Below are 16,458 nucleotides of genomic sequence, written 5' to 3'. Positions count from 1 at the left end.
TCTTTTGTGTTTAGCTTTGTATGACTTTATAGGTTACTAGTGATTTTGATTATACAATTTTTGTTCTGAGTGGTTGTATGGTGTATGTATAGTTGCTTAACTATACTACTATACTTGTCAGAATATGGAGTTGAAAATGTTGCTGTATGTCTTATAGAATGGAAAATATTTTGAGTGAGATTTTTAAAACTGCGCAATGCCAAGATGCAGTAAAAAGGCAAACATCTTATTAAAATATTTGATTTTGCATTTTTAGAGAATATTAAATCAGGGCAATAAACAGTTGTATTCAAACTTGGACACACCTAACTAAGTGAATAGTTAGTATTTGTATGCTTTTACCTAGACATTAGAACTTACTAGATTGCATTAGTGATTGTGTTACAATCCTGAGTGACATAGTTGAATAATTTAATTTCAGGTGTGTTGCAGAGTTTTAGATTACTATCAAATGTAGTAATGGTTATGAAACAAGTCAGAAAAGCCCAGTGGGCTGGCATCCACCTGTTTTTCTTGCACCTTCCTACTTGATACTTTGATTTTTAATGTTTAATGGTTTAATAAACTCAGATTGGTGGAGAGTTTTGATAATTTTGACAAATTTTTATAAACATTGAAGAAAGGTACTGGATGCTAAATTAAATATTCTGTATTATGTACCAGGATGAGAAGGAGTTTTTGCATACTTTTTAAAGGCTTATTTAAAAGAGATTTAGAGAAATCTGGCTCTGGTCTTAATTTTCTAGTCTTGAATTTACTCATCGGTAAAATGATAAAACATCTGTAAAGTGATGAAACTTCAGAGGATTAAGTAGTTTGTATGAAGCTCTCTGGTACAGTAGGTGCCCAGGTAATACAGTTTCTTTTGTAGCAAACTCTGCCCTCCTTTGGTTTTTTTAAATTGTGAAAATGAACACAGCAGGTTGAAACAGTTTCTAGTATAACCTTATATGATCTTGATCCTTTTATGTAGTGATTCAGTGCAGGGTTTGTAATGAGGCTCTAAACCTCATCAACTCATTTGTTAGCAATATACTGAATTTTCCCATGTAGTTAAAGCCCAGAAATCTGTTGCTGGTGGTAGTTCTGTTGTTTCACAAATGAGAAACACTTTAAAAATAATTAGTGGGGGCCGGTGCTGTGGCACGGCAGGTTCATGCCCTGGCCTGCAGTGCTGATATCCTATCTGGGCACCAGTATTGACTGCTCCACTTCTGATCCAGCTCCCTGTTTATTTTATTTATTTATTTTTTTTGATAGGCAGAGTGGACAGTGAGAGAGACAGACAGAGAAAGGTCTTCCTTTGCCGTTGGTTCACCCTCCAACCCGGTGTGCCGGCACTGCAATGCGGAAGATTAGCCTAGTGAGCCGCGGCGCCGGCCCAGCTCCCTGTTAATGTGCCAGGGTCCCTGTACCCATGTGGGAGACCTAGAAGCTTCTGGCTCCTAGCTTTGGATTGGCTCAGCTCTGGCTGTTGCAACCATTTGGGGGAGTAAACCAGTAACTCTTGTCTTTCAAATAAATATTTAACAGCAACAACAAAAATAATTAGTAAGAACTAAAGTAGGAATTTAGGTTTGAACTCTCAAAGTATGGTTCAGGGATCCTGGAGCTTCTCAAGACCCTTTGAAGATCAAAACAGTGGTCATAGTGAGATGTGAGAGGGTGGAGTTTTCCAGAGACTACATGACATGCAGTATTGTAACAGATTAAAATGTAGAAATAGTTAATGAGAACTCAGCTGTGTTTTCTTAAGTGAGACATTTGAGATTTGCAAAAATGTAAAACAGCATCACTCTTCTTGATATTATTATGGAAAGTAGTTTTATTAACATTTAACATGTAATGGGGTTTTACATGTTATATAATTTTTTTTTTCCTAAAGATTTATTTATTATTTGAAAGGCAAAGTTACAGAGAGGCAGAGAGAGAGAGAGGTAGGTCTTCCATCCACTGGTTCACTTCCCAGATGGCTGCAATGGCTGGAGCTGTGCAGATCCGAAGCCAGGAGTCAGGAGCCTCTTCCAGGTCTCCCACATGGGTGCAGGGGCCCAAGAACTTGGGCCATCTTCTGCTATCCCAGGCCATAGCAGAGAGCTAGATTGGAAGAGCAGCAGCCGGGACTTGAACTGGCACCCATATGGGATGCTGGCACTGTAGGTGGTGGTTTACCCACTACGCCACAGCGCCGGCCCCAATAAAATATAATTTTTTGTCTTTCATTTCCAGTGTGGTAAATATCAGTACATTTGGAGGGACTTAAAGTTCAGAGAAAATGGAATTAAAATACTTTGTTGCAAAAAATTTGAAATCCATAGTTTTTTCACAGTGTGCATTTCCCATTAACTTCTTGAAGCATGTACATATAAACTGCATATAAACTGGTATCTTCAGTTTAAAATTTAAAAAATTAGAATTTTATTTTCATTTTATTTGAAAAGCATTGAGGAGGGAGAGGAGAGAGAGGAGGGGAGGAAAAGTGAGTTCAATCTTTTGATCACTTCCCAAGTGCCTGCAACAGCTAGGGTTGGGCCAGGCCAAAGCCAGGAGCCCAGAGCACAATTTGGGTCTCCAGTGTGCTTGGCAGCCACTCAACTACTAGAGCTAGTACCTGCTGCTTCCCAGGGTGCACATTAGCAGGAGCTGGAATTTGGAAGCAGGGCTGGGTCCCAAACCAAGAACTTGGATGTAGGATGCCAGCTTCCCAAGTGGCGTCTTAACAGCTGTGCAACACACCAATTATTAGGGTCCTGAATTTTTAAAAGTTTCAACCAATAAAGGTAATTTTTTTATTAAATGACCAGATAGGCTTAAAGGGGTTGTGAGTCATAGAGCCAGTCATTCAAACTTCTGTACTTGTAGCTTGAAAGTAGTCAATAAGTAAATGAGTGGACAGAACTGTGTTCCTGTACAACTGTTTACAAAAATAGGCAGCAGGACTGTGGGCTGTAGTTTTGCCAGTCCCTATTACAAAAGGTTCTAGACATTAAAAAGTTTAACTCATTCCATCTGTTTCTCTCTGCCTTTAAACTAAATTTTTTTTTAATTGTTAGTCCCCTGTGGCATCCTCTTCAGCATTTTTTAAAAGATTTTATTTATTTGAAAGGTGGAGTTACAGAGAGGGAAGGGACAGAGATGATCTATCTGCAGGATCACTCCCTGGATGGCTGCTTTGGTCGGGGCTGGGCCACAGGCTGAAGCCAGGAGCCAGGAGCTTTGTTTGGGCCTCCCATGAGGGTGCAGGTTCCCAGATACTTGGGTCATCTTCTGATGCCTTCCCAGGTGCATTAATGGGGAGCTGGGTTGGAAGTGGAGCAGCCGGGACTCAGAACTGGCGCCCATATGAGATGCCAGCATTGCAAGGAGTGGCTTAACCCGCTATATACCACAGTGCTGGCCCCTTCCTCTTCAGCTTTTAAAATGTGGTTTCCACTTCAGCAGTATCTCCAAGTTTGCTTTTGTTGAGGTCACCAGTCACCTCCTTGTTGCCTGGGTTGGGACTGTGCCATTACTTTGGCTACTTCCTTACCATATTTTTGTCTTATTTATATAGTTGTATGATAGAAAGAAACTTGACTCCTAGTACACTCTCAACAGATACGTGGAGGATTGCCCCTGACCCCAGCACCAAGCAGTTCTTCAGCAGACACCAAGGTACCCTGTAATTCAGTTCTACCCCTAACCCCTCCTTCAGATGCCAATGGCAAGGCCCAGGTTTGTAAACTGTACTTCCAACAAAGAAATGTCCTGTGACACGTAGAAATCATCCTTTACACAAAGAAGTGTTCTGGGAAGGAAAAAAGCCTAAATGTTCTGAACAGTTTTATTGAACTCAGAATCCTAATTCTGATGGACTCTAAATTGACGTTGCTGGAGACGGGGGTGAAGACATGAGAGTGAAAGTTCAAACTCTTTTTTTTTTTTTTGACAGGCAGAGTGGACAGTGAGAGAGAGAGACAGAGAGAAAGGTCTTCCTTCCGTTGGTTCACCCCCCAGATGGCTGCCATGGCCGGCGCGCTGTGCTGATCCGAAGCCAGGTGCTTCCTCCTGGTCTCCCATGCGGGTGCAGGGCCCAAGCACTTGTGCCATCCTCCACTGCCTTCCCAGGCCACAGCAGAGAGCTAGACTGGAAGAGGAGCAACTGGGACAGAATCCGGCCCCTGACCAGGACTAGAACCCGGGGTGCTGGCACAGCAGGTGGAGGATTTGCCTATTGAGCCGCGGCGCTGGCCGAAATTTCAAACTCTTTAATGACACAGTTTGTTCTGGCAAGCAGCCCCCATTTTGAGGCTGTCCAGGAGTCCCCAACCCTTAGTCATTTGTTAGAGACAAATTGCAGATTTTACAGAGTTTGAGGAGCTGTGTGCCAGGAGACAGGGATAAAGATTAAATGTCAATTTACTATAAATCCTGATATTGTTCTTGCAGGGTTTATAATATTTGCATTTTACTATGTAATTAATGCCCACAGCTTAATGTTAGTTCTTATTTAAATGTCGTCACAAACATAATCTTTTTGAAACAATATCACCTTTTTTATTTTTATTTTTTGAAGACTTATTTGAAAGGCAGAATTACAGAGAGAGGGAGACAGATCTTCCATCCTCTGGTTCACTCCCCAGATGGCTGCAACAGCCCTGGGTGGGCCAGGCCAAAGCTAGGAGCCTGGAACTCCATCTGGGTCTCTCAACGTGGGTGGTATGTGTCCAAATACGTGGGCAATCTTCTGCTGCCTTCCCAGGCCCATTAGAAGGGAGTTGGATGGAAAGCCGAGCAGCCAGCACTCATATGGGATGTCAGCGTCCCTGGTGGCGGCTTGACCAGCTGCACCACAAAGCCAGCCCCAACATGATCTCCATTTCTAAATGACTTATCTTGCTTGATTCATTAACTGCTCTGATTTCTTCCTCAAGGTTCCTGAGTGTTCTTTGATGGTTAAGCATGTCTGCCTATTGCCTTGTTTCTTTACTTGTTACAGGAATAATGCAAGTTCTTTGGAGAATATAGTAAAAACAAAACATAATTTATGTTAATGCTGCATATGTGAGTTTCATGGCTTTCTACTTAAATCCCTGTCTTTCCTTGACTTCAGAGCTACTCTCCTTTCCTGGTTTCCTTCTAGTGTGTTTTTCTTTTTCAGTTCTGCATTGGGCTTCTGTGTGAACCAGCAACATTGGCCACACCAGAGAGCTTGCTAAAAATGCAGACTATCAGGCCCAGCTTCAGACCTACTAAGTCAGAATCTGTGTGTGTGTGTGTGTGTGTGTGTGTGTTTTTTGTTTTTTTTGTTTTTTTTTTTTTTTTTGGCAGGCAGAGTGGACAGTGAGAGAGAGAGAGACAGAGAGAAAAGTCTTCCTTTGCTGTTGGTTCACCCTCCAATGGCCGCTGCGGCCGGCGCGCTGCGGCCGGCACACTGCACTGATCTGAAGGCAGGAGCCAGGTGCTTCTCCTGGTCTCCCATGGGGTGCAGGGCCCAAGCACCTGGGCCATCCTCCACTGCACTCCTGGCCACAGCAGAGAGCTGGCCTGGAAGAGGGGCAACCGGGACAGAATCCGGCGCCCCGACTGGGACTAGAACCTGGTGTGCCGGCGCCACTAGGTGGAGGATTAGCCTAGTGAGCCGCGGCTCCGGCAGAATCTGCATTTAAAAAAGCTACCTAAATGATTAATAAGTGTTTAAAACATGAGAACCATCGCAGTCTAGGGCTGCTAACTCTTTAGTGACCCTTTAAATCTTTAAATATTGAGATTTATCTTCTATGCAGGCTGCTCTTTATGTTTCCAGAGAGCATCCTACTCTCCAATCCTAATTGTATATCAATGCCTTATTTATTTATTTATTTATTTATTTATTTATTTGACAGGCAGAGTTAGACAGTGAAAGAGACAGAAAGATCTTCCCTCTGTTGGTTCACCCCCCAAATGGCCACTATGGCTGGCGCGCTGCACCAATCCAAAGCCAGGAGCCAGGTGCTTCCTCCTGGTCTCCCATGCGGGTGCAAGGCCCAAGCACGTGGGCCATCCTCCACTGCCTTCCTGGGCCACAGCAGAGAGCTGGACTGGAAGAGGAGCAACTGGGACAGAACCAGTGCCCCAACTGGGATTAGAACCCGGTGTGCAGGCGCTGCAGGTGGAGGATTAGCCTAGTGAGCCTCGGCGCCGATCTCAATGCCTTATTTTTAAAAAATATTTACTTGAAAGGCAGAGTGACAGAGCAAGAGAGAGTGGGCAAACAAGCTTTCATCTGCTTGTTCACTGCCCAGATGGCTACCACAGTCTGGACTGGGTCAGTCTGAAGCCAGGAACTCCATCTGGGTCTCCCATGTGGGTAGCGGGAACTCTTAGGTGTCTGAGCCAGCATCTGCTGTTTGCCAGAAGCATCAGCAGGGTGCTGGGTGGGAAGCCTGGTGTCCGGGATCCAAGCTGGCACTCCACTGTGGGAGGCAGGCATCCCAGCAGCAGCTTAACCAGCTGCACTACAGCACCCACCCTGCAGTGCTCTGCTTTTTTTTTTTCCTTTTGTGATGGCTTATCTTAAATATCTCAGTTTCTGTTTTTCACTGTATTTATTATTCATATTATAGATGTGGCATATTACCTAATAGGTTGTGATTTAGTATATGCTATGTTGTAGCAGGGTGCTAACTTTGGAATTTGTTTTGATTATTTACTTATTTGAAAGGCTGAAAGAGAGATCTTCTATCTGCTGGTTCACTCTCCAAATGGCCACAGTGGCTGTGGCTGGGCCAATCCAAAACCAGGATCCAGAAGCTTCTTCTGGGTCTTCCACATGGGTGCAAGGGCCCAAGGACCTGGGCCATCTTCCACTGCATTCCCAGGTGCATTAGCTGGGAGCTGGATGAAAAGTGGAGCAGCCAGGACTCAAACAGGTGCCTATATGGGATGCTGGCATTGCAGGCGGAGGCTTAACCTGTGCCACAGTACCAGCCTCTGGCTTTGGAATTTAAAAGCTAATATATTTTTCTTTTTATATGTATTAGTTAGGATTTGCATTTTTTCTTATTTACTGTGCCATTGCCTTTATTTAAACTTGTATTTTTATAGCACTCTGTCAGGACCTTTACCTGATAAGTAAAGTTTGGGAGTTGTTGGCAGTCCATGAGCTGCCTGGGTTTTTCCTTACTTCAGATCATCCATTTTACTAGCCTCATAACTTTCTTCCCATAGCTGCAGTTATTGAAATTATCTGCAGGAAAACAGGTGCTTTAGGGCAAAAATTTTTTTTGAAAATTCCTCATTGCTTTGCTACACTTCTGAAAATTAAAAGTTGATTGTTCAATTTGTTCTAGATCTGGTGTGATGCAGTGAGTTAAATCTCTGCTTCTGATGCCCACATCTCATGTGAGAGCACTGGTTCAAGTCCTGGCTGCTCTGCTTCCGATGCAGCTTCTACTGATGTGCCTGGGAAAGCAGCAGAAGATGGCCCACGTGCTTAGGTTCCTCCCATCCCTGTGAGAGACCCGAATGGTTTTCCTGGCTCCTGGATTAGCCTTGCATAGCCCTAGCTGTTATGGCCTTTTGGGGCATAAACCATCAGATGGAGGTCTTTTCTCTTTCTCATTCTCACTCTGCCTTTCAGATAACTAAATCTTTTAAGAAATGTTGTCTTTGCCTTTATTTATTTTAGATTTAATTATTTGAAAGGCAGAGTTACAGAGAGGGAGAGAGAGGGAGATTTAGAGAACTTCCATCTGCCGGTTCACTCCCCAGATAGCACAGCAGCTAGAGCTGGGCCAGTCTGAAGCCAAGAGCCAGGACCTTCCTGTGGGTCTCCCAACTGCCACATGGGTGCAGAGGCCCAAGGAGTTGGACCATCTTCCACTGCCTTCCCAGGCTACAGCACAGAGATGGACTGAAAGTGGAGCAGCTGGGACTCAGACTGGCGCCCATAAGGCCATCTTCCATTGCTTTCCTAGGTGCATTTGCAGGGAGCTGGATCGGAAATGGATCAGCTGGGACTTGAACCGGTGCCTATATGGGGTGCTGGCGTTGAAGGCAGATGCTTAACCTATACTACAGTGCTGGCTCCATCAAAAAAATTTTTTTTAGAAAAAGCAGAGTTAGAGATGGGGAGATGAGTGCACACACATGGAAATCTTTGATCGTGTTTGTTCATTCCTCAAACGGCTATAACAACTAAAACTGGGCTGGGAACCCCATCCGCGTCTCCTGAGTGGGTAGCAGGGGTCCAAGCATCTGATCGGAAGTGGAAAGGCTGGGATTGGAGAACCACTGTGTTCAGTGTTCAGTGCTGGGATTGCAGGAGGTGGCTTAACCCACTGTGCCACTACATTGTCCCCAGGGTCTATTAAAACTGTATACCAAACTAGGCTTGAGATGTAGGTTTTCGGAAGTGTGCGTAGTGATATACTCTTGCTAAGTTACAGATTTTTGATAATTTTGGAGTCTGTGGACTTATCTTAGTGAAATGTAATTTTTGTGATGTATTTAGTTCTTTGTGAAACCAGTGTTAATAATCATTCTACCTAGTCGAGAAATGAGGTTGATTGGGTTAAAAATTAGTTGAATGGTGGTTGGTTGTTGGAGACACAGTTGATGACCTGTATGAGTCTAACTAAGTATATAGAATCTGCCAGTCCTCAGTGTCTAGTTGGTCTCAGGAAGTGAGCTCAGGTGTATACTTGAATATTTGAAATATGTACTACCTTCAGGTTACCAATGTTAACACATTCCGGGCTAGAAGTGTCCATGTTTGAGCGAGTAAGGGAGCCTGGGTTTGAGGATGACTCTGGAACACTGCGCTCCACTGCGTGACTCAGTTATGAACCCTGAGGGTTTGTCTGTAGATGACTGATTTTCAGACTGTGTTGTAAGGCTCTGTATCATCCTTTGAGGGTTTGGCAAACAGTGAAAAATATTCTTTGCTTGTGGATAATCTGTCTTCCTCTTTACTTGCTGTTTATGCATTTGGGTTCTCTCTCAATTCTTTTGGAAGAGCTTCACTGCCGAAATATTTGTGAAGTCTCCTGGCTGTAGAAACTGAAAATCTAGAATGAGTAGGTATTAGAAAGTAAAAATACGGATCCTAGTAATTTACATCTGCTGTGGGCCAGACAGTACCTATTTTCAGTTACACTTGTATTTCTGTTCCTGCTGTTTGTGTAGCCTAATTAAAATGAGGTTGAGGTGATTGAACACAGGACATTAATAGGGTGGGGAAGTGATTAGAGCTAAAACTTGCTGTGGAAAGGAGGATAATCTACAATTCACTGAACTGAGCTTGCTCCTCAGCGCCAGCCCTTGCCGAGCTTAAAGGCTGCCCTGAGCATGATGTAATGACAGGTTAAACCTCTGAAAGTGGTAGCTGATGCAATGCAAATCTGAGGCCCACAGGACTTTATTGGGGCAAGGGTAATGCTTGTTTAAAAACAAAACAAGCCATTCGGAGTTTAATGAGGCTGTTTAAGACGGCTTTCCCAGGGTGGGAGAGAACCGATCTCTTTGGAGGTTGAGAGGAGTTTAATGTGGCTTGCGTGTGTTTGCTGCTCTCCCTGCAGTCTGACAGAGAAGGGAGTATAAAATAGGCTGCCCACAGGGTAGACGCGGAGACGTGAGTTTGAATTGAGGAGATTTGGTAGTTCATGCCTGGCAAATACTGTAGTAGATGTGAGTTCACACGATTCACTTGGAAGGATAATGCGTGCCAGGAGCGCTAGTCTGGACGCAATTTCCCACTCTGTGTAGCTCTTGGATTGAAACCGTATTGCACTGTTCTGACCCCTCAGAAACATGGTTCAGCCTAAAATTAACTGTCGGAAAGGCTGGAGCGCGAGGGCCCGGGCCGCGGCAGAGCTGCCCCGGCCTGCCGCCAGCGGTGGGACGGCCCTGGGCCGGAGCCCCACCCTCGGGCAGCCCGGCCCCGCCCCGCCCCGCCCCGCCGGGAAGGCAGCCGCCGCCCTGGGCGCGGCGAGCCCTGGGCCAGCCCTGGCGCTCTGGGTGGGAGCAGGCTGCCCCGGCCCGGGCCTGGGCCCCTGCCCCCTGACCCAGGAGCGGCTGCAGAAGACTCTCCCGGGTGCAGCCCCGGCCTTCACCCGAGCGTGGCGGGAGCCCAGCTTGTGAATCCGGAGAAGGCAAACTTGGGAGGCCGACGAATGCTTAGGGCTCGGGGGAGGACAGCTCAGCCATGGCTCCCATTTTTGGAGACGCAGGCGAATTTGAGCTCACGGGGAGGTGTGGTCACCTCCTGGGGCGGAAAGGCTTCATTTCTCCACCTCCAGTGTGGTGCTTCTGAGAAGTGAGCGGCTGGGATGTATGGAGCCTGACCTCACACGGATTTGAGTCTCCTGTGCGTTGGATCCTAAGGGGCCTCTGTTACAGATTGTCTTGGCTTCTTGGGGACACGCGATGTGCTGCCTGACTTCTCATGACCGGAAAGCCCACCCTACCTTTTCTGTACTCCTGGAGGGGAGTCTTGCTCACATGTTTCCCAGCGGGTAGGACAAGGAAGAGAAAAGGTATTGGCATGAAGAGACTGGGTTGCTGGAACAAATTTGAAAGCTGTGATTCTGTGGACTGACTGGCTTAGGGAATGGCTGTGCATATCGCAGCTCTTTCTGGGCTTTGCAGTGACGTTTCATTTGAGCTGCTGTACTTTCTCTGTTGAGATCAGACTTGCACGGGGCTGCCCATGGCTGCCGCTGCAGGGCCTGCTCTCTGGCTGGGATTCCTGTGCTTGTTCCAGCTCCACCTGGGTTGTGCCTTGGAGCTTTGGGAGGTTCGCAGTCGCTGCCTTGTAATACCTGCATACACAGTGACCGGCTGCACTCCACTTGTTTTTCATACCAGGAATAGGAATCCAAATGTGATTTCTACATTCTGCAAAATAAAGATATCGTCACGGGAGCCTGAACTCTCGATAATAAAGATGTATTGCTAGGTCAAGAAACAGCAAACAAAAGTGGTTTTCTTGCTCAGTAGCTGTATTATGTTAAATACAAACCACCCTTTGTGGTTAGCTGCTTTGAGAGGCATTGGTAGCTTAAGATGTTTTGCGCTTAAGGAACTGTTTTCCAATTATTTTTTTGACTTTAGTGAGCAGTGTAAACTGGATCCTGAAATAAGCAGAAAGCATACAGAGAGGAGGTGCTTGGGCAGGGCTAAAGCCCATTGTTTCACAGGTGACGTGGAATGGATGGCTCATCCTTTGCACAAAGACTCTACTCAGGGAAACTGCATTCCAGGAGAGCTCCTCTGTCCCCTTTCTCCAGGGACAGAACACCTGGGTTACACAGGCCTTCTGATGGCCTTGCTTCATGTCCCTGTACCTCTCTAGGATGAGCCATGTAGTGCTGGAAGTCTGATATGTTTTTGCTTCTCTTTGAACTTTAGAATGCTCCTTTAGTGACAAAGGAACTAATCCCTTTTGGTTTAGTTTTTCTGTTTCAAAGTTAGTCTGGGTTTAAGTATATCAAATTGGTAAATACCCAAACTGCATTTACTTGGCCACATTAGTAATTGACATCCTTCCCTAAAAGTTAAGTTCTTTGCTACAGAATCCTGATTATAATCGAGAGAAAGCTTTAAATCTGAGGCTTTAACTTTGTAGAACTATGGCTTAGTATAGTGATTGGGAATGCAACCTTAAACATCAACAGAAGGATTCTTTTGTTACTCCTAACACAAATAGTGCCATACCCAGCAAAGGTAGATTCCTGGGAAAAGATGTTTGTTTTGTTTACATTTGGTTCAGCCTGAGTAGTTAGTGCCATTGTTGATCATTTACCTGCTACATAATGTTTATCATCCTGCTCAAGACTGTTTCCTCACCACTGCAAACCTTTACCTGTTGCCCACCTGCCCCGTCCCCAGTGTTCTGTGTGTCAAGTGGGACTTTGATTCCTCTCCTGTACCTTCCTTTCTGCTCCTTCCCTTTGTGCATTATATCTGATCTGTATTGTGGAATGGAAGAACAGAATGACGTACTTTTCTCTGGACTGCAGAATCAAAACTTTTGAGGATGATCTTCCATTTTTTCCCCCTCATTCTTGAGGTGGGCGCTGATAACCTAGTGGATAATGGTTTGGGAGAAGACTTAGTTAATAGGATGGTAGCAGGTGTTTCTCCTTGGCCCCCTTCTTCTGTCCCCAAAATAAACCTCCAGAGCAGATACTATTCACCGTTAGAAAGAGTTAATGTCAGTGCAGATGATCCCATGGCATTTGAACTACACAAGGGTACTTAAAAAATGTTCCTGGAAAATGAAATTAAAAGATAAGTATATATTGGCACACGTTTTTTGAAATCTGTGTAGTTTTTTTCTCAACACATTTCCATGAGCATTTTTTTTTTTTTAAAGATTTATTTATTTGAAAGAGTTGCGCAGAGAGAAACGGAGAGTCAGAGAGAGGTCTACCATCTGCTGGTTCACTCTGCAATTGGCTGCAATGGCCGGAGCTGTGCTGATCTGAAGCCAGGAGACAGGAGCCTCCTCCAGGTCTCTCACGTGGATGCAGGGGCCCAAGGACTTTTGCCATCTTCTACTGCTTTCCCACGCCATAGCAGAGAGCTGGATAGAAGAAGAGCAGCCAGGACTCAAACCAGTGCCCATATGGGATGCTGGCATTGCAGGCGGCGGCTTCACCTGCTAAGCCACAGCACTGCTGGCCCCTCCATGAGCATTTTGAAGATTCATTGTATACAAGGATTTCAACATCTTTTGCACTGAAATAATGTTACCTTTTAATACATTTTCCATGAAATTTTTGTAGTGCCCTGCTGTAACTCTCCCCATATGTAGCTGTTCACAGCTGTCTCGGAATCAGAAAGAAACAGATAGAGGAATATCAGAGAGGGGGTGGAGTGGCAGTCACAACAGCTCTGATTGGATGTAGGCTGCTCACACAGCGTCTCCTGGTTGCTTATGGCTCATTTTCTGTTTCAGCATTTCTTACTCCCATTAAAGACAATTCTTAGCACTGTTTTTTAAAGGGGGGGTGGTGTCTAATTATGTTCTAGAACATTTTGAAAATGGTGTATAACTTACAACTGCTAATAATCAAAATGCACATTTAGTGTCATTTATGTTTTGTTTTTAATTCTATTTTTTATTTTTGCTCACAATAAATTTTGCATGAAGCTTAAAGTATTTCTGGCTTGTAAAAGTTACTGATATAGTAAGTAAAAAGTTGTAATTTTTCTCCTGCCTCCTTTTACTTTTTATTTATTTTTTATTGCAGAAATGAGCCGTCAGACTGCTACTGCATTACCGACTGGTACCTCGAAGTGCCCGCCGTCGCAGAGGGTGCCTGCCCTGACGGGCACGACCGCGTCCAACAATGACTTGGCGAGTCTTTTTGAGTGTCCGGTCTGCTTTGACTATGTGTTGCCACCCATTCTTCAGTGTCAGAGTGGCCATCTCGTTTGTAGCAACTGTCGCCCAAAGCTCACATGTTGTCCAACTTGCCGGGGCCCACTGGGATCCATTCGCAACTTGGCTATGGAGAAGGTGGCCAATTCAGTACTTTTCCCTTGTAAATATGCCTCGTCTGGATGTGAAATAACTCTGCCACACACAGAGAAAGCAGACCACGAAGAGCTGTGTGAGTTTAGGCCGTACTCCTGTCCGTGCCCTGGTGCTTCCTGTAAATGGCAGGGCTCTCTGGACGCTGTAATGCCCCATCTGATGCATCAGCACAAGTCCATTACAACCCTTCAGGGAGAGGATATAGTTTTCCTTGCTACAGACATTAACCTTCCTGGTGCTGTTGACTGGGTGATGATGCAGTCCTGTTTCGGCTTTCACTTCATGTTAGTCTTGGAGAAACAGGAAAAATATGATGGTCACCAGCAGTTCTTTGCAATTGTACAGCTGATAGGAACACGCAAGCAAGCTGAAAATTTTGCTTATCGACTTGAGCTAAATGGGCACAGGCGACGATTGACTTGGGAGGCGACTCCTCGGTCTATTCATGAGGGAATTGCGACAGCCATCATGAACAGTGACTGCCTAGTCTTCGACACCAGCATCGCACAGCTCTTCGCAGAAAATGGCAACTTAGGCATCAATGTAACGATTTCCATGTGTTGAAATGGCAATCAAGAGTTTTCTGGCCAGTGTTTAAAACTGTTGCATTCAGTTTCACAGAGAGCAAGGCACCCGACTGCCTGCCAACCTGAAACTCTTTGGGCAGGTGGAAACTAGACACATGAAGGTAAATAAAAAGAAAGGCTGTTAAATACAGGAAACAGTTGCATGTAGTAACACTAATATATTTAAAAATAAGTCAACAGTAAACCACTGAAAAATATATATATATACACCCAAGATGGGCATCTTTTGTATTAAGAAAGGAAGCATTGTAAAATAATTCTGAATTTTGTGTTTGTTGTAGATTGATTGTATTGTTGAAAAATACTGGTTTTTGTTTTGTTGTTCTGTTTCTTCTGTTATTGCGTGTGTCTGTGTGTGTGTGTGTGTGTGTGTGTGTTTCCCTAACTGACAAGCCATCTGAGTGGTCTTGGACCACTGCTTTTTCCCCTTTGTGAGTCAATACATAGTGCTGCTGTGTTTCCTTGTGTGTGTATATTTGCTAATTTTTATTAATTCTAGTTTTTCATTAAATAAACTTTCTTTTCTGTAATTCAGGTTTTCCTCACTTTTTTGGGTACCTTTTAAAGTCAGTGTCTTCCTGCCCTGATAACTGTTTATGGTGAAGTTTGTGTTCGGGGTACGTTCTCGTTCCCCATTCGTCAGTTTAGCAGACACATTTCATCAGCTGCTTGGTGAAGACAGGCGTTCCCAGAGGAAAGGGAACATTGGGAAACCCGTCAGAAGCCACCCAAGCAGCCACGAGATGGTCTTCTCTCTCCTTTTCGCACTCACTACTTCGTCTCCATTTGAGTCCTATATACAAGTTAGGGAATGCATTCTGATTCATATAAATACTGAAAATCAGGCTTTTTTTTTTCTTTTCCAAATATTGTAGACAAATCACATGATCACATGTTCAAAATTTGTTCTTGTATTTATTGGTTTTGCAAAAAGAAGGCATCGTCACATACAGTGTTTGTAATTAAAGTAAATCATTTGTTTAAAAAAGACAGTTTGCAAAAAATATGTTTTTGGTCTTTTATAATTCTCATTAAAAGAATATCTGGCAAACGGAAAACTCTTAATGTGTCTGCTTTAGCTGTAAGATTGGTAAGGCCCGGGCGCGCTGCCGCCCTGCCCCGCTGCCGTCCTGCCCCGCCCCACCTCAGGCAGGCAGCGTGATGCAGCCGGCGCTCAGCCGCGTGGCCTCCAGACACAGCCATACTTTCTCACCCTCCCCTGCACGCTGCCTGCTTCTTGTGCCTCCGTAAGAACAGCCACCACTTAAAATACTCCCTTTCTCCCCTTTAGGGAACAAAAGTGCGTTTAGTATTTCATAGCTGATTGTTGAGACTTGGCTCGGAGCCAGGCTGCCAGCTACCTGTGTGCCAGTCTTGGCTCTGCCCCACTTAGCAGTGCGTGACTTTGAGCCCCAGATTCCAGTGTGTAAGGTGGGCTTCTCCTGGGACAGCTCCCATGAACAGGTCAGTGGATACCTAACCTAAGTTGCCTACAGTTAGGCTTTGTACAGCCCAGGCATCTGACAAATGTTAGCTACTGTATGCCTTTAACTGGTTTCATACAGTTAACTGGAGATAGTTACCCTGAGGCACAGGGCAAGATTCTGAAATTGCCATCTGAATGGCCAAAGGAAATTTTATTTTCTGGTTTTAATGGAGCCACAAAGCCTAGAAAGTCAATGAAAATTGATTTGGGTTTCCCTCCTGATCCTGCCACTGGTTCTGGGTAACCGAGTAACTCTTCAGGCAAGAAGATTGTGTGGTCTCTTCTCTGCATATGCATGATTTGAAAATGTTAGGTTCTAACGTGAGCCTGTACAGGCAGGAAAGAATGGTGCAGCCAGCCTTGTAGATCAAGGTTAATTTCTGTTAGCACACATGTTTAGAAGAGCTTTTATTCTTCATTTACTGTATTGAGTGTGCTCATGGAAGTCATTTTGTGGTTTAATATCTGCTCACTGCATAGACTTTGGCAGTTAGAAAATGCCACACATGATAGGGATCCGTGCTCCCATTCTCCAGAGATGAGTAAGATTAGAAAACTTTTAGTTTTACTTGTTTATTTGAAAGGTAGGCAGGCAGATAGATCATTCTCAGATGCTCATGGTAGATAGGGCTGGGCTAGGCCATTCAGGAACCAGGAATCCAATCCAGGTCTCCTGGACGGGTATCCAGAACCCAATTACTGCTAGAGCCATCTGTGGCCCCCCAGGGTGTGTGAGAAGCTGGAATAGAAGCTGAGCCAGGACTCAAACAAAAGCACCTGCCAAGAGATAGGAGCAGTCTTAAGCCTCCAGGCCGAATGCCTGCCCCTGGGTGACTGGCGTTTTTACTTTGCCAGTCCTTTCTGTGTGTATACATGTGCTT

General features: G+C 44.8%; 1 protein-coding gene across 8 annotated transcripts in view; it reads left to right on the top strand.

Annotated features, from left to right (window-relative positions):
- Window positions 1-15,149, top strand: part of SIAH1 (siah E3 ubiquitin protein ligase 1) — an 82,235-nt gene extending 67,086 nt beyond the window's left edge. For 6 of the 8 annotated variants that reach the window (XM_008275063.4, XM_051833889.2, XM_070063163.1 and 3 more), the window contains one exon: window positions 13,218-15,149. In XM_008275063.4, coding sequence (XP_008273285.1) covers window positions 13,220-14,068 — 849 coding nt within the window. In that variant the 5' untranslated portion in view covers window positions 13,218-13,219 and the 3' untranslated portion in view covers window positions 14,069-15,149. Of the gene's footprint in view, window positions 1-3,553; window positions 3,655-9,918; window positions 10,497-13,217 lie in introns of those variants that run through there. The other 2 variants (XM_070063166.1, XM_002721343.5) reach the window with 2 other exon arrangements.
- Window positions 15,150-16,458: the final 1,309 nt, after the last annotated feature.

Source organism: Oryctolagus cuniculus, chromosome 18 (assembly GCF_964237555.1).
Source record: "Oryctolagus cuniculus chromosome 18, mOryCun1.1, whole genome shotgun sequence".
NCBI lineage: Eukaryota > Metazoa > Chordata > Mammalia > Lagomorpha > Leporidae > Oryctolagus > Oryctolagus cuniculus.
Note: the sequence above shows the minus strand (reverse complement) of the source record. Positions and strands in the feature narration are given on the sequence as shown.